At 35.6% G+C, this 19405-nt stretch overlaps 1 protein-coding gene across 8 annotated transcripts in view; it reads right to left on the reverse strand.

Annotated features, from left to right (window-relative positions):
* The window catches only part of LOC124556703 (catenin delta-2), a 506669-nt gene that overhangs the window by 10595 nt on the left and 476669 nt on the right, over window positions 1-19405 (reverse strand). For 5 of the 8 annotated variants that reach the window (XM_047130679.1, XM_047130681.1, XM_047130680.1 and 2 more), the window contains one exon: window positions 11354-11446. The exons of 1 other annotated variant lie outside the window; for it this stretch is intronic. In XM_047130679.1, the coding sequence (XP_046986635.1) occupies window positions 11354-11446 (93 nt within the window). Of the gene's footprint in view, window positions 1-8012; window positions 9345-11353; window positions 11447-19405 lie in introns of those variants that run through there. 2 more of the 8 variants (XM_047130684.1, XM_047130685.1) reach the window with 2 other exon arrangements.

The following is a 19405-nucleotide window of genomic DNA, read 5'->3' on the forward strand; positions in this document are numbered from 1 at the left end:
AAAATGGAATGGTTCAAATGGCTCTGAGCACTACGGGACTTTACATCTGAGGTCATCAGTCCTCTAGAACTTAGAACTACTTAAATCTAACTAACCTAAGAACATCACACACATCCATGCCCGAGGCAGGATTCAAACCTGTGACCATAGCAGTTGCGCAGTTCCAGACTGAAGCGCCTAGAACCACTCAGCCGCAGCGGCCGGAACATGGAATTGTTACAGACATTGGAACCAAATGATGTAACAGGATGAAGAGTGTTTACAGTTAACATGTTTCAGTTGTGAGACATTCTTTCATTCTTCAGAGAAAATGAACACACATAATGTGCAAATCTGGGAATCAGAAAACTCATGTGGCCAGGCAACTTAAGCAAGATAGTTCAAATATGAAAGAGTGGTGTGGGACAGCATATAATTGCCTCAACCAGCACAACAACTATACAACCTTCAACCAGTTATCATTTTCCTGCAAGATGGTGCAACGCCACACAGCGGACTGTATGTTCATGAGTTCCTAACATGAGACTTTACGGACTGGTGGATTGGCCATGTTATTCACCAGCTATTCCTCCTCTCGATTTCTTTCTATGGGGATATGTTACCTTAACATAATATCATATACTGAACACAAATGAGATCCCACCTATTTCAAACCACAGATGAGCAAACATGACAAGAAATCGATTAACATCATATGAATTTTGTGCAACTAATGGTGCCCATTAAAGATGTATTAAGGGGGAAAAAAGCCTTTGCATATACTTTAATTTTCTGAGTAACACATTTTTCGATTGTGAAGGGATTTTAAGGACACCCCTTATATAACTCATGGTGTATGTATGGAGCACAAATGGATACAATTCAGAAGCCTAGTTTGATATATCTTAGAATAGTATGTGCTTAAAAAGGTTCTGAGGGGTGAGAAAGACCTGTTGTGACTCAACAGCAATGTCAGAAAGTTGCTATGAAAGTAAAGAAAGCTTCATCATAAATTTAAGTAAAGTCAAAGCCTAGTTGACAAACAAAAGCTGAATGAAGTAAAAATTAGCACAAGAGCAATTAACTTGAAAGAAAAATTTTGCCAACTGATCTGACTAAACCCCTAAGAAGTTTTGATCTTTCATAGAGCAAGTAATCAGATCAAAATCAACTATTCAGTCACCAAGTGACCACACTGGCACCAAAATAGAAGGTAACTGAGACGAAGGCAAAATACTGTTTCACCACGGCAAAACGTTATTTTGGTAACCCTTCCAACCATCCCACAAATGCCAAACTTGTAGATATTGACATAAGTGATCACAAAACAGAAAATCAACTAAAACTGCTCAATAGAAGAAAGGTATCTGGAGTGGATGAGATACCTGTAATATTTTATGGAAATTATGCAAATGAGCTTTCTCCCCTTCTGCAGTAATTAATTGAAGGTCACCGGAGCAACAAAAGGTGCCTAGTGACTGGATAAAAAGCACAGGTCATTACGATTTCCAGTCTCTCTACCAAAATCAACATGGACTGAGCAAACACAAGATATTGAGAAACTCAGTTCCCTCGGTTTGTCTGCAAGATCCATAGTGTCATAGGCACTGATGCCCAGATTGATAATCCAGTGTTCCTTTACCTCAGGAAGACATTTGATACAGTTTCTCAATGTCATTTAGAGAATCACATTTGTGGCTGGATTCAGAACTTTATTACAGACAGAACTCAACATGTTGCTCTTAATGGAACAAATTCAACAGATGTAAAGGTAATTTCATGAGTACCCCAAGGGGGTATGATATTGCCATTACAGATTACAATATACACAAGTGATCTACTGGATAACATCTGAAGTTCCATGTCATCGTTTGCAGACAACATTAGTAGTGACAAACTGTAACAAACTGCAGGGAGATCCGGAGAGGATCAATGATTGGTGCAGTGACTGACAGCTGACACTGAACGTAAATAAATGTTACATATTGCACATAAATAGATGGGTTCAAATGGCTCTGAGCACTATGGGACTTAACATCTGAGGTCAACAGTCCCCTAGAACTTAGAACTACTTAAACCCAACTAACCTAAGCACATCACACACTTCCATGCCTGAGGCAGGATTCAAACCTGCGACCATAGCAGTCACGCGGTTCTGGACTGAAGCGCCTAGAACCGCTCGGCCACCGTGGCCAGTCATAAATAGATGAAAATACCCACTATTGTTAGATTACACGATTGGCAACAAGTCATTAGAAATAGTAACTATGTAAAATACACAGAACTAACCATCTGGAATGACCCAAAGTGGAATGATGAAAAAATCATTGTAGGAAAAGCAGATGCTAGAATGAGATTTACTGGAAGAATCTTAAGGAAATGTAATTCATCCATGAAAGAAGTGACCCACAAAACAATTGACAGGTTCTTGAGTACTGTTCATTAGTTGGATTAGTAGAAAAGATAGTCAAAATCCTACGAAGAGTGGTGTTTCTTCACAGCATTGTTTAGTCAGTGAAAGAGCATTACATAATTGTTTAACAAACTCAGATAGCACATGCTACAAGAAAGGCACCATGCATCACAGAGAGATTTACAATTGAAATTCTGAGAGGGGGGAGAGAGACTATTGAAATTCTGAGATTTTACTTTCCTAAAAGCATTGACTGACACACTAATTCTCCAATGTGTCATGAAATGACCCCAATGAGAAAATTAGAGAAATTATAATTATACAGAGGTTTACAGACAATCATTCTTCCCACTCACCATTTGTGAATGGAACAGGGAAGTGAAGAAAAGATAATGGTAACAGAAGCACCCGTCACCATGTAAGACGGCTTATGGAGTACAGATATAGATGTTGTGGTGTTGCATTGTAGGTAGGTGCATTAACAAGACAGAGAACTTGTTGGCATTCAGTCCTACAAGGCATGCAGAAGAACTTCAGTGACGTTTGGGAAATAAAATACCAATACCAGCAATATCAAAGCTGTACGGGTAGTAAAAGCATAGCCCATTAAATGCAAGGTTTAGTGTCTGAATCTTGGGCTTGCACGCAGTTTTATTATGTCAGGAAATTCCAGATAATGATTTGCCCACTGAGACATACAAACATATATCAGAGGGATTTAAGAATATCATAGACAGTATTAACAAAGATGGCTTGAAAATTATACGAAGCTGACTATTTCTGAATGTGTCTTGTGTCAGTTAACACTTCACAAACTTTCCTGTTAATAGCATCTTTGAAGCCTTTTCCTACTACTTTCTGTGTCTGATGAGGTTATATTATGGTTGCAACACAGAACTCACATCAATTTAAGATCCTGTACTTCTCCCATTTTGGTATTACATACCATTCGAGAGGAATGATATGTATCCCTACATATTCTTACTGACAAATGATACTCTCAAAGGAAAATTATAAATTATCATAGAGGAGAACACAAATATTTTGCAGGTCTGTTACTTCATTTGAATGTGGTAAATCATGTCAAGGGACAATGCATGTCTTTAAGATGGGATGGCGATTGTTGTGAGAAGTACCACGTGGATGCGAATATAGAAGCTCCTAGAATTGATGGCCTAGTTTGGAGAAGAATGAAATCCTCAGAGAATATATATATATTTGACAATAGTTGTGATGTTTATTCAGACAAATAACATGTCTATCAAGATCATCCTTTCTTTGGCTACACTCCTATGTGAACTGTTGCTTCAGTCTGCTACGTATAAGTTCTGTGTTGGACATTATGATTTGACAGAAATTTGATGTTATCCGGTAGATGATGTATATGTTGTCTGAAATTTAAGGATTATATGTATGAAAGCTGTTTGTATATTATTCAAGACAAGTAGAGTAGCAGTCTTAAATTTCCTTACAGTGATAAGTATGTAAGAAGGATACAAAGTATGTCATAGCTGCATATAAGGCAATAGATGAGTAAATAGAAGGTAAAGAAGAAAAATATTTAATCTATATTAATTAAATCATGTGCAAGAAAAATAAGACACTACACCATTCAGTTTCCGATCAAAATCATTTTCAGAATAGGGCAAAACCTTTGTCACCAATTTTACTTTCAAACAGCTGACTATATTTCTTTTTTAACTCATAGCATAATGAACAGACAAAACATTGTCACAAACTGATGAAAGATTTCAGCAGTATGACCATATGTTTGAAGTTAAATATTCAGTTTTATACTAGTACAAGCGATGAAAGTTTCTGTTACATTGCACCACATAACCTGAAATCTATCATATGGCAGCTTAACTAGGCTGGTCCTACAGACATTGAAATATCAACTGACAGGAATAAAAAGCTGTAACCAGCAAACTTTTTGAGTAACAGGCAACTATGCCACATCAAGATAATTACATAACTTCTTTAAAACTGCATATTCTTGGTAGATTTTGGTTATCTCTATTAATAATGTGGTTTTAATTATTCAAACTTCCTTTATTATAAGTAAACCACATTTATTTTTGACATCTATTCTGACTTTTATAATGAGATTATTGTGAAATATTTTGCCAGAAACATGTTTAATATGCTAAAAGAACAGCTGCTGTTTTGGTCTACATTATTCATGGTCACAAAATGTATTGCCTTGTCTACCATTAACTCCATGTGTATTCACTATTCTAGTTGCCTGGAGTCAGAACTGAGTAGAAATTTCATAAGTTTTTTTTCTTATTTGTCTCTATGAAAGTGACAGGTCACAAATGCATCAAATAAATGAATGATCTGGACAATTATGTCTGGTGATATGTGTCATAATATAAGCCATATCACAAAATTCTTATGTGGTTTTCCCATAGTGCACATGCACCTTAATTCTTAAATTGTTATATTAAGCATTCGCAGTTGTTTCAGTTGTCATTTTGCATTTTCACAAGTTGCAAGAAAAAGAGCTGTTACAATAATGGAAGCAAACAGCCTTTTCACATAGTTGATTACAGAAACTGTATACGTCAAACAAAATAATTTACAAAGATATGTGAGCATTGTGAAAAAAAGCTGGGAAATTACAGCATTTGGTATACTTTATGTTATGTACGGAATATAACCTCTTACATATTCTGCACAAGTTTAAAGTTACCAAAAAAAGTCAAGTCTGTAGCAACAAAGTAACATATTTATTCTACTCTTCTATCTGTATTTTTCTTATTTCAACAAACACTTTGGCAAACTATATAAAATTATGGAACTAAACAGCTGAATGATTAGATGCCCCCGCCCCCTCCCACAAACATTACAAATACAGCAACTACTTTCCACTTCTGTCAAAATAAAAAAATGAACAGACGAAAAAGTATACAGATTAACTTCTTTTTGACAAAATTATATAAATTACCATCAAGACTGCAGTGAGTTTAACACTTAAAGCATCTCCATTACATTTCTGGACAAATTTAATGGGAATGACTACAGTAAGCTCTCCGACATATGCAATCAGATGATAACTACATTAATCTATTAATCTTTGAGATTGGTCAGTTAGGAAATAAGAACGGATTGGCATTCAACAAAGAACAAGCTGCTGCAATGATTTCTGTATCCCCCCCCCCCCCTCCCTCATATTAAAGGTGGCTAGTGCTTGATAAAGTTTACAACTTCATTTCAAGACATGGGTCAACCAATGATATCTGAATCCTGTTTTACAACCCAGATCAGGCAAAAAGGTTCACACAGAAAACTGACATACAAAATTTCATTTTCATCTCCTTGAAATATAAAGTACACAGCAACACTGGATGAATACTATTCTATTTACATACCTATGAGTCACTCATAGTTCAAACTCTTGATAGACCAAGTCCCAAAGACATCGGAAAAGCAAAACACAAAGACTAGAGGTGGATTCTGGTACACATTTCCAGTCAAATCATTAAATATTATTAGCCATAACCACTAGCAGTGAGTAATGGCTTTAAGGTTGGTGATGGATTATGTCATTTTTCTGCAGGCAATACGTTGATGTCCCATTTTCTGGTACAATATACACTTATTTTACTTCCACTGCGCAGTATTTGTGCTGCAAGCGCTGCCTTGATTTCAACCTGACATGTTACTCATCTCTCTCTCTCTCTCTCCTCTCTCTCTCTCTCTCTCTCTCTCACACACACACACACACACACACACACACACTCACACAGCAAATAAATAGAAACTTTAAAACATGTTTTGCACTTTACAAGGAATCATCACCAGCTTGATATCATATTTTAAGGAAGAAAAAGTGCACATTCAAGGTATCAGCCCCAGCAACTGATTTCATGCAAAGATTTTTTGCCGTAATTCTGATAGTACATAGTTATGACCCTCTGAAACTCTGATAGTAGAGCTTTTAAACTTCTGTATGCAGAATATGTGCGTCATTCACCCCAACCCCCTGCAGCCGTCTAATGTCCTAGTGCCAAGTACTCTACAGTGGACTGAGTAAGAGGTTTGTGAAATACTGTTTTGACATTAGTAACATGCTTTTTCATTGTGCCAGTGTGTGGTTTCTAACCTGTAGCTGGTGCTAGACATATCTCTGGTTTGAACATACTTATGTTGCATTTACAAATGCAGTGTAAAAGAACAAAATGAATGAGTGTGTCATTAGAGAAATAGCTCAATGTTACTTCACTATTAACATCACTGTTGTGCTTTATTTCCTTTGGATTTTAAAGCTGAAAATATTAAAGCGAAGTTCATATGTACATGTGCTATTACTCAACTCAGTTGGCATGAAGAAGTTGTACACTGAAGTAATTAACTTTATTTAATAGTAATTCTACAGTTGCTCAGGTTTACTCATTTTGCTTTTGAGGTGTATATATTGCTGTATTACATCAGTATGAGAATATTGTTAAATACTATTCAATATGTTCATGAGGTTGACATTATGTACCATACTCACATCACTTACCTATTTTTCACGTAGAATAACATATGGCTTCTCTAACAATATTTTGTAATATGTTTAACAGATGTGCCCCCCCCCCCCCCCCCCTTCCTCTTTATTCCCTCACCATCAAATTCTGCAAATAGGAGGGCTCTGGTTGTTATTATGCTGTACAGTACTTCTTGCTCTGCCACTAGGCAGCTGCAGTGGCGGAGACTGAGAGACAAGTAACCGGCGCACATGAAGAGAAACTGTACATTTTAGAAGGTCATAACTGTGTACTATCAGAATTATGGCCCAAATTTTTACATGGGATCTATTTCTAGGGCTGGTATCTTGCAGGTGTTGTTCTTTCTCCTTAAATTATGAGGTCAAGATGGTGATGTTTTCTTGTTAGTTAAGGTGTAAAGCTCAGTATTCTCTGTAGCAGATGAGTAAATGCAACAAGCTGCAACATATGTGGACAATGAACAGCAAAAGTCACCACCTACGTTCCAAAAAATATGGGGACTTAGCATCTCTGTTAGAAACTACATCTTTCATTCAGTTACACAAAAAATTATTATTGAAACTGAATTGTTATACTGCTTCTATTATGTAGGCCAATTAGCCACATCTACAGACGGAAAACACCAAAAACAATTCAGTCAGCTGGTTGTATGAGCCCTTTGTCCTACAGAATCTGTAGTGGTATATTCAAAGTTAAGAATATTTCAGTTATGTTTCACAACTTATTTCCATTTCTACATTAAGTGTGGTTTATTCTAAAGAGTATTATAATCCTATGTGGGCACACACTTTGTTGTCGTTTTCTTTTTCTTTCTTTCTTTGGCATTCAACTTGCTATCAAAAGAGTTCGTTTATAAGTATATTCATCTTACCAAACAAACTTGCAGCAAAAATGATGAAAACATCTTAGGACAATGATATAACAACAAGATTGGAAAGAAAACTCAAATGGTTTGAATGAATAAATTGCATATTTGCAAACAAATAAAAGTACTTTTCTTTACTTTGAAACATTCTATGCCATGCATACAACTAAGCAACATAACTTATCACTTGACATGCAAAGGAAACCAAAGATTACATTTCACTCTTCAGACATTAATAATTATCACAGAGAAAAGATACAAAATTATTAAGGAACACCATTGCAGTTTAAAAACACAATAAAAAATAACATGGTCACACTATTAGCACATACATAAAATGATGTTAAATGAAAAGAGAAGACAAAAAGTATACTGCCAACACACAATTTTATACAAACAAGCTAACAATCTTTATTAAACAAAAAAAAGAACACAAATTCTACAACTTGGAAAGTGGAAAACAGTCCATGTATTAAGAAATATAATTTCTACACTATTGTCATAAATCAATAACAGGAAGATATTAAATTATAGTACGGGTGAGTTATCAAGATATCTGCCTTTTCTTTTTATTATTGACAGAAACAAACATAGCAGCTATCGATTATACAATGTGCAGATTAAATAAATTACAGAAAAATTTAAAACAGTCTACTCTGACTACAAAATGCAGTAAAATATAGGATACAAGAAACAAAAATGAAACCAAAAGAAATTTCCTGTGGAAGTACATAATATTTAATACATTTGGCAAAGACAGTTCACACATGACTGTGTTAAGACTGACTGAAGTTTGTACTAAGTACACTTTACAAATACTGCTCACACTGACAAATATTATCAATAATTAAATATGCCTAGGTTAGCACTAGACAGATCATGCAATTAAGGGATATAATCCTACCATGAATGCAAAATGTCCAACTTAACTAAGTTATGGATACAATAAATTGTTTGCAGCAGTTCACAAAAACTATTTTTGGAATAAGTTACACATAAAAATTATACAGTTGAGGACTCCATCCTTAATTTTCAGAAACAAAGATAATAACATAAGTGAGAGAATATAATTCTTTAATTGTTAGTAAAATGTATTTTAATAAATTGTAGCACAAACAATGTCCAAGCAATAAAATGCAAACTATAATTACACACTGGAAAAATTAACAAGTAAACTTGACAAAACTTGGCTGGCACCTTTGCAAGTTAACGTATCATAATTTCATGTCTGTTAACAGATATACATCTACTCCACACCTTGTCCACATCTACCACCAACTACTCAAATTCCACCTTTCACAGATTCATGTTCTGCAGCGGTTATTTAAAGTATACTGACATAGAATCAGCTACCAGTCCTAAAAAGCACCACATAGTCCAAAAGCAATCCATATTTCTGCTCTAAATGAACAGGAATTGTTGCATTAACTATGAGAATTATTGAGCAAAAAGACACTTTGGGCTTCCAATAACCTGCAAGTCAAGCAAGTCAATCTTCCTGGGTGGCACATGCAGGTTCAGTGGAAGTTACTATAGTTGATCTTGCTCAATTCCCCTTCCCTGTCTTTTTTATATAATTGTAGATTTTTCACTGTAAGAATAATGTGATGTCAAATTTTCTTGCACATGAGGAAAGTCGTGTTCAGTTGTTTTAAGATAACTGAAATACAGCAATGTTAACATCATCATTTACAGATACAACATGCCTAGAGCAAATATGCTCCCTTTGCAAGAGGAACACAAGAAAAGAATTCATTTTGCATGACCTGCAAATGAATGTTAATGTAAAGAGTTTAGTCATAACCTAGAACTTATATAAAAGTGATTTTAAAATGGTGAAAATGAGTATTCACTAGATACCATAAAGACTTCACAACAGTGAATAAATTTGAGTAAAAGGTTCTGAAGAAATGCTTACAGGACATCACATGTACCCACTTTTGAAAAACAATGTTGTCACTGTGTATGATATTCAGTACAACCCTGAAACAAAATCTTAGTTGTAACAGTGGGAACATGACAACTCGTGGGCCCCAACAAGAAACTAATTTAATGCACACAGAAAGAAATCTTGGAACTTTGTTAAGAACAGAACTTCATCATGCTCTAACACTCAAAAAGATGGGTGTACAGAACTGATAGGAAATTTCTGTCTTTCACCAAAACAGAACTTTGACACACTCATGTTGAACTTTTAACAAATTCTTGGTGTAAAAGGATGCAAATACGTTCTGTTTAACTGACCTCTCTCTGATTAATATACAGTTGACAGACACCTGCCACGGAGGCAGTCTATAGAGTTTATATATATCTGAACACCTAAACACACTATTAAATAAGCCGAATGATTCTGAAAAGCAACTTGAGGTCTGCTTAGATAAATAATTCTCATAGGGAAGCAGAAAATAATTCACGAAGCACGTGAGAAGTTGTTTGTATCATACACAATATTTGGGTTATTGCCTGTAGCACAGTATTATTTGCCCGTACACAATTGTAACACCACAGAGACTTTGTTATTACAGGTTAACTTACAATTAATAATGTAAAACCAGTACTGTGATATTAAAAATTTATTTTACAAAAATATGATAAATAGTGACGAAAGTTATTTTCCAATGCTCACTCCAAAAGATATAATACTACCACTAAATAAATATTATAAATTACCAACATAGAATATTTTGACCAACAGATATTTTGATATTACTTTTATTTTGATACAAAACATAACAGGATATATTCTACATAAAACTAAGGAGGGCAATATAAAACTAAGGAGGGCAATTTGCCTCTCTCTCGAATCAGCACTGGGGAACTGACTCAGCAGCTCTCAGAAAAAGGAACAGTGCAGACAACAAGTAAGTCTACTTTCTTGCACCTAAAGCAATTAGCTGTAAGAAGCACCACCATCTCCTCCCAACATACAGGAGAAATTGCCACGTTATGTTCACTGTTTGAGGACTTTCACATCAATGTAAGCTTGAAAATCCAATTACATTTGTCAGTTAGGAGTATATGCAAATTATTCCATGCACATGTGTGTTGAAGATGTAAAATACAAATATATAATTTTGTAGACATCATACGCAGAAACTGTATTTCATTTAACACATTTAATTTTTCATTACTGTTTCCATTACACACACATAAATGCCTACATCGATAGACTCACAAATTCCTCTATGAAACAACAGCGACAAGTGGTACAGTAAGAGAAAACAACATTGTAAAAAAATGGAATATGAAAGGGAATATAAGTAGACACGTTTCCCTATATTATGTGCGGTACGAGTCTACAAAAACGCTAAACTGCAACTGCATTAAACACTTAGGGCGTCACATGGTAATGTCATATTCAACATTCACCACCCCCCCTCCCCCTCCCGGACAAGCCAACTTCTTTAAACACAAAATAAAAGTTAAAATTAAGAAAAGTATATATATAAGCAAAATAAATAATAAAAACAAAGTTATGTATTAAAAAGTTGTTTAAACATAATGTAAAAGGCACACATACACAATGGTGTAGTGTGAAGTGAGGAAACAGTCTGAAATGAACTGAAAGTAAACAAAAGTAGTTCAGCGGGTAGAACTTACAGGAGCGGCAGGGTAAGTACGGACTCCTCCTGGGGGTGGGGCATGCGTCCCTCCTTCAGGGTATGACATATCTGCCATTGGAATCTCATCACCCTAAACATCAATACAATCAATTACTCATAGCGCAGGAAAATCTCAGAGTTCTAACCCGTCCTGCAACAGTTACACCCAGGATGATTAATGATGAGCAACTGACCATTTATGAGGCTTGATGGACTAAGAGGAATGAAAAAATTAGTGTTAAGTGTCCTGGATCAGAATAGAAAAATGGTCAAGTTCTTATTCTTGCAATATAGGGACGCACAATGTAAATATACTTCATTAATCGGGTGAAATTTCTGAAAGCAGAGACCTAATCAAAACTCAAGGACACATTTGAGAGATTTTTAAGTTTTAAAAAGAAAGAAAAGCTACAAATATTTTAGCACTTTCCCTTGATTTGGAATGCTAATGTTAGTCAGCTTTAATAAAATGTTTTGAACCTGTATCTGCATGTCATTTTTTTAATTATCTGACTACAGTACCATACTGGAGATTCTTAAAATCAAATCTACAACACAAAGAGACTTATTTCTTAATACTGTGAGGTAAAAGAGATGAGAAGTTGCCACTGTGCACACTGACACTTAAATCATTTATATAAAAAAATACATACATCACCAAAATGAAACAAGACTGTTCACACTACTAATGCACTATTTTCAATAATACACTAATGAGCAACTGTTTCCCGACCTTAAACTGTGAGAAGCCTCAACAAATTGAGCAGCTCAGTGGCAACAGACAAGCTGTACACTACAACTGTGCTCTTGCACTCCAATGGAAGAGACAAATGGCAGAGGTCAGGTGGAGTTGCATACAAAATAACATGCAAAAACGTTCCAAGTAATGGTAGGAGCAAATGCAGATGTACGTGGACTCCATTAAATCTTTGTTTGAAGGTAACCTCCACTAGCACATATTTGATAAGTACACATATCTGAAAAGTCAGTCTCATTTTTTTTTCAACAGACCTCGTAAATGAAAACTTTCCAACAAAGTGTAAAACATGATTACAATGGGAAAGTGCTTGCCTTATGTTAATGAGGTTATATATTTTGATGAAACTTGTCACAACATAAGCACACACTTCAAGGATGAAAACCAACTGAAAGCTAAAATCCCATGATCAATAGTCTTTTAATTTTTTGTCATAATACATATGATGATGAGATCCCTAAAACTAAGGAGGTCAAAGATCTGATCTGCACAAAAATGCTGTGCATCACTTGATTTTGGAACAGTCACCACCTTCAGCTGTTTTAGATGCCAAAATTACCTATACACTGATACAGATGGAGTAAGATTACTTATATTTGGGCAGATGTATATTAAAACACATCAAAAAGGCCACATAAGATGTGAAAGTAAAATTTTGTAAACCTACGGCTCTATCAGAGTGATTACTGCGTGCGGCAATATCAACAGCAGCAGACAAAACGTGAAGTGTAGAAACGAAACTTCTGAGCAGAATCAGGAGCTGCTTGTAATCACACAATGTTAGACATGAAAAAGTACAATAAATGCCACAAGTAGAAGATGGAGAACAGAACATCCTAATTTGCATGAACCTTTACAATGATATGTAGAATATAGGAGTACCTGAGAAGATTTGAGCACAAGTTTTTAATGACAGAATAGGTTTAAACTATATGCAAAAGCAGCAGCAAGTAGCAGAAGATCGTTTGAAGGACAGAAGTCATTGCAATGTTGTTGTTGATTTGTTCTGAATAGATTTCTACAAGACATTAAAAGTGTTTTCTTCTGGGTGGCACCACAACTTCAATATATCTGATGAAAGACATCCTTCCACCTGTCTGTATTTTCACATTGTACTTTATTCAGCACTACTAATTTTTGGCGTGGCCCACTTTCAAGTGAATCTGTAATAGATGTGGATACACGATCCAATCAAAAAGTTCAGAGAGTGATTTTATTCCTGGTATATAACTGACATCAGAGCAGTAACCATGATGGCACAGTGAACTAACAAATGTAAACAACAGATGAGCATTCAGCCAATCAGACGGGAGCAGGCAGTGTGAATATTCAACATACAACAGTAGTGTGTAATCATCATCCTGTCATAAACTGCAATGGAGGAACATCTCTGAATCAACTGTCCGAGGTACTTTCCAGAACGTTTTAAAGAAGAGAAAAGCATGTGCAACATTTGTCTCATGCACTTCGACTCCTGAATAAAAACAATGATTCGTGGATGCCTGCCACGACTTGATTGAAATTTAGAACGTGGACAATTTTTTTCTCGAATCAATCATAACAGGTGACAAGAATTAGCATTATGAATATGAAACTACCACAAAATGACAAAGTGCATAAATTCACATGAACAATCAATGCTTTGATGATACAATCGACATTCAAGCCAATGTGAAGTGCACATTGAACTACGCCTCTAAGGAATTTTCCAAATTTTTCACATGGCTCTATGAACATGCTATGTGTTATATTTAAGTGCGGGGAGACTGTAGAACACCTACAGCATTGACGCCACCATCTCAACTTTCTCTATTTATTTTTAATGCAAGCTTGAAACTTCTGGGACTGATGGAGCACATCATCCTCATCTCGTCATACAAAGGCACATGATTTTTGTATGACGAGATGAGAAGGATGTATCCATATCTGTTAAAGATACAATTGAAAATGAGCCGTGCCCAAAACCAGTAGTTCTAAATAAAGAACAATTTTAAATTATGGGATGGTGGAATTTCATCTTTCCTCAAATTATACGTATTACATTTAAATGGATTCAGTTGCAATAATGCAGCAGTAAACGCAGACTGTGAATGCTTGTATTGACCTATTATTTATTTATTTATTTATTTTTTACTTCAATCGTCTTAAACAGTGTTTCTCATTCACTTTCTCCAATCCATCCTCAATCCTCCCACAGTTCTACAGGGTTAATTTTCAGTCCCCCCCCCCCCCCCCCCCCCCCCCTCCCTCTCTCTCTCTCTCTCTCTCTCTCTCTCTCTCTCTCTCTCTCTCTCTCTCACACACACACACACACACACACACACACACACACACACACACACAAAAAACCATTTACCTTATCACAATCTTTTCTCCACTGTTTTCCGCATCTATTTCCTAACTTTTACAATACTTTCCTAACTTCCACATTTTCTTTCATGTTACTGACAATTTTCTTCCTGCTAACTTCAGGATTATTGTATTTTTCCTTTTTATACTGGTTTTTATATTGGACAATATATCCTACACCTTACATTACTACTTCTTTGCTATGTACTGTGTTATTTGTTCAACATTGTCTCTAATGTCACCTTCAAATAACATATGTTTCTCACTATTCTTCTAATAATGTTGGACTCACTTGGGACCACAAGCATACAATTGATTTTCCCTTCCTAAAAACTGTCTTTTTCAAAAGAAAGTATTTCATATTCCTGTGATAATCTCAATTTCTTATTATCTGTTAAACTGACTACCTTCAGAATATTATATCCAGGGACATAGGCAAAGAAGTGCAGAGAAAGGAAACAGGGAGAGAGGATGAAAGTAAATTTTAAAATAGGCTGAATGCTGGATACAATGGGCATTTATAGTACTACTGTCACTATAAATGTTACTACAACACAGAAACACCACCCACAGAGTATGAATGGCATTCATACAGTACGGTCATGCACATGTATACAATGTATTGTTTTTTGGTATGTTCAACAAAACAAACTTCTGTTGAAAAACTATCAACTTTTTCCAACTAAAAAATTTGACAAAGATCCGAAAGAAAGGTTTTTCCCTATTTATATAACAAGTCCACTAAAGCATAGCATCCCATAAAAACAGGGGGGGGGGGGGGGGGGGGGGGAGGACAGTACACATACAATAAATTTCAAACAAGTGAACTTTGTTCATGTTTAGAAGCAAGTACCAAAAATGAGAATGTGTGTGTTGCTGCAACCTGTTACTTGACTTCTTTATAAGCATTTTCCAACATCCAGCAAAGTACACGATGTTAATAACACTAAATGGCCAGTGAGGTTCAGATTTTCCCTCATGCTTCAAGCTGACTGCTAATAGTCTTTAGTTTTACAGACTGTTGCTTCAGCCCTTCACTGCTCGTCAGTTACACTCTACTGTCTTAAGATACAATGCCCCAAGAACAAAAAAATGGTAGTTTGTATGGGGATAGCACATTATGTAACAGAGTGTTAACAGATTGTTACATTAACTAGCTAACAAGTTTGTTTCCTTCTTTTTCTCCATGTTGGGCTTCCCACATGAACAATATTCCCTTTTGTTTGTCTTTATGAAACATGGAAGGGTACCCTGAATATCCTGAATGTTCTCAACATTTTTACTGTTGTATGTGCTTAGAAGACATTAGTATATTGACGGAATCGACAAGATGAACTTCTCATAATGTCAATGTGTCATCTGCTACAGTACCTCTTCGAAGATTGCAATCACTGTCAAAAAAACATGAGCAATTTTGTTATAGATGTAAGGCATTAAGATAAAACTAAAAAAATTGCGAGTAGTCAAGTGAGCCACTTTACACGAAAAGCTACTTAAAATGTGAAAAAATGAGTACTGACAGAACTTCAGTGTCACTTAAGAATACAAGTGTCCTTTATTTTTAGATCCTTAAGGTGAGACAGACATCTGTAGTTCTCATCAAATACTAGTTCTAAAACAACAAATTGTTGAAAATAGTTACTTCTCAGATTAATTTCACGTAGAAAAATTATTCTAACAACAGCAAAAACAGACGTGATTTTTCTCAGAGCAGAATTTTAAGTGCCAGTTAATTGCCCATTTTTGAATCCATGCAGACATTAACCTGTCTGTGTCAAACTTGGTTTAGGAATAACATAGTGAGTTAGAAAATTGATAAACTTTTCCAACAAACAGAATCAGTTTAGTCACTACTGGAACAACTGCCTATCAGCAAGCTAAAATTCCATCTAAAAAGTTCTCTTCAGAAACGCTACTCTGCCAACTGGAGAGCATAATTATTAATAAAATTTCAAAACTATTCCTCAGGTGGGATAAGAACAACAGTTTCAAATTACCATCAGGCAAAAATATAAAACTACCAGGTGGTTATAATACGTTCTCTCCACTTCAAGCTTACATCAATATATAATTGTGTAGGAATGTCTCCTCTATGGCTACCTCCAACTGATTCAGTTATTGACAACAGAATATTACCTCCTAAAGCCAAATTAAAGCTAGCTAGCTCTCTCTCTCTCTCTCTCTCTCTCTCTCTCTCTCTCTCTCTCTCTCTCTCTCTCTCTCTCTCTCTCTCTCCCCTCCCCCATATATTTATTAAACAAGAAATATATGTCACGATGTGAAAGTGGGACTCAGGTCAGAAATCAGTAATGGAAAAAATAAGCTCTCTGTTAGGTGAAATTGTAACCGCTCCGACAGGTTTTCCCCTACAGCCACAGACACACTACTCTGCCAACTGGAGAGCATAATTATTATAAAATTTCAAAACTATAACTTGTTACTATGAAAGAGTTCTTTGTTTCCGTACTCAATACCTCATTTTGGGTGATAGTTATACCAAAAATTTTATGATTACATCATTAAAATTTACTGTGGTATGCAGTTTAGTTCTGAATGCAGTGAATTTATTTTTTCTATGGAGGAGGGGAAAGAGAAATTACGCATCAATAACCTGGTATAACCCATTTGGCCTAGAATGCGCTTAAACACTGCTGTACTGATTCAGAAGTGTTTATAGACTGCTATGAAACATTAAAAATGAATAACACTTAAATCCACATATACATTTATCTTAATAGTGACTATATTAGCTAGGAATGGTGGATAATCATTCACTTCATCAGCTGATGACAATGCACAACCAATATTACACACAAATGATTAGCCACAGGACACTGTACAGTCATGCCAGAGAGTACTTTATTCCAATAATAATGAGTTGCTGTCTTATTCCATGCATGTACTGCACACAGGAAGAATGACTTTATATACCCCTGCATATACACAAATCTCTCTCTATCTTATTGTCATAGCCATTATGTGGCATATACAGTGGTGGCAGTAGATTTGTTGCAGTCTTTCTCGAATACTCATTAACCAACTTTATGGACAGGGTTTTGCTTGTAAGTTGCCATTTTTCTTCCAAAGGTTCCCATTAAATTTCCCAATCATCTATGTTACACCTCCACATTTGCTATACCAACCCATTACAATAGTAGCAGCCCATCCCTGAAATCATTCAATGTCTACCGTTCTGCCACCCTGACAAGAATGCCAATGATAGACCAGATCTCACACTAGTGACTTGCATATGATTTCTTTTAAAGATGCACAGCAGTTTCCCAGAACCCTTTTAACAAATCTAAGCCTTCCTTTCAACTTTTCTACTACTGATTTTATATGTTTCTCCCAGTTCAGTTCATATCACTTCTTAGTATCATCCCTAAATATTAATACTCTGTCTCATACTCCAGATCTTCACCTCTGATCTTGAGAACAGATAAGATCACAGTCTCTCTCTCTTTGTTATGGGCATTATCTTGCATTTAACCACATATTTCTGCATTTTCTTACAATAGTTCAACAATGATGCTTTCCTCTAAACAACAAAACCAAGGGCAAAAATCAAGGTTATCTGATAAACTATTTATGCAAATTGAGAACATTACACACCCACTTTCATTCCTGTCGAATATTCGCTGTCCAACAGAATCTACCTTGTTCTACAAGTCAAATTTGATAAAGCTCATCATATACGTCTGCTCTGTATGACTATATCTTGGCTTTTAGTGTATGATTTAGTACATTATCAAATGCCTTCGCAGTATCTACAAAGACTGAATCTGTCTGTCTGTCTACCTGTGTCTACCATTTGCAAGGTATTACAGGTGAATAAAGCAAGCTGTGTTTCGGGTGGGTAGTTTCTTCTGAAACCATGATGATTCTTTGATATAAGCTTCTTTTCTTACAGAAATGTCATGTTTGAGCTTTGATCCTACAACAGGCATGCATTATCAACGTTTGTCTGTAATTCCAGACATTCATTATTTCCTACTTTTGCCACCAGGAATTACGTGTGCTCTTTTCTAGTCTTGCGGGACTTTTCACTGTCCAAGACCTTTCCATGATTCTGAAACAGGAATGGGGCTGATTTTACACTGGATTCAACTTACCATGTCATAACTATTCCATCAGATTTTGAGACTGAGTTCACTTTGAAGACAAAGTTTTGTCCACACCTAGTGCCTTGTTTGCTATGACTAGTCTTTTTATGTTTTTCAATAATGATGATGCACATTTTTATAGTTCTCCGTTACGAGTGATTATGGTGGTCAAAACTGATGTGACAGTATTTTCACTCATGAATGCATTTTTAAACAAGAAATTTAATACTTTTGCTTTATGCCTGCTGCCTTCAGTTTTAACGCCTAACTTACATACGAAAGATGGTTGGAAGGATCTGATCTGTCCACTCTGTTTACATTTGGCCAAAATTTTCTGACAGATCTTTCACCCGGATTTGCCTACAGACATTATTGCAAATTTTACATACGGACTTTCTTATATGCCATTATTTTTTCTCTCTGTTTCCTTACTCTCTTTTGTAATGAGAGGGTAGCAAACTCAATTTTCATCATTTATTGATGACACCATAAATTTCACAGAAACTCATTTCTTTAAAATCAATCATGTGTGAAATATCACTGCCTCCGTGAAGCAATTGAGACACAATGATCAAAAAAACTTGCTGACGTGGGAATACGAACAATATGAGTATATAGGATCTGGATACAACTTTTGGTCAAAAACCTAAAGGAACAAAAGGCAATAACCACTACATGGATTGACCAACTACTCAACATCCCGACAGAATGCAATGTTACTGGGCGTCAATACAATTCAAATCTCACTGAGACGATAAGGTAGTTAAAAATTGGATTTACAATACTATCCATGGGTGTTAAAACTACTGTGAACAATAGCCATTATGTGTAACAGAAAAAC

This window comes from Schistocerca americana, chromosome X, assembly GCF_021461395.2.
Source record: "Schistocerca americana isolate TAMUIC-IGC-003095 chromosome X, iqSchAmer2.1, whole genome shotgun sequence".
NCBI classification, from domain to species: Eukaryota; Metazoa; Arthropoda; class Insecta; order Orthoptera; family Acrididae; genus Schistocerca; species Schistocerca americana.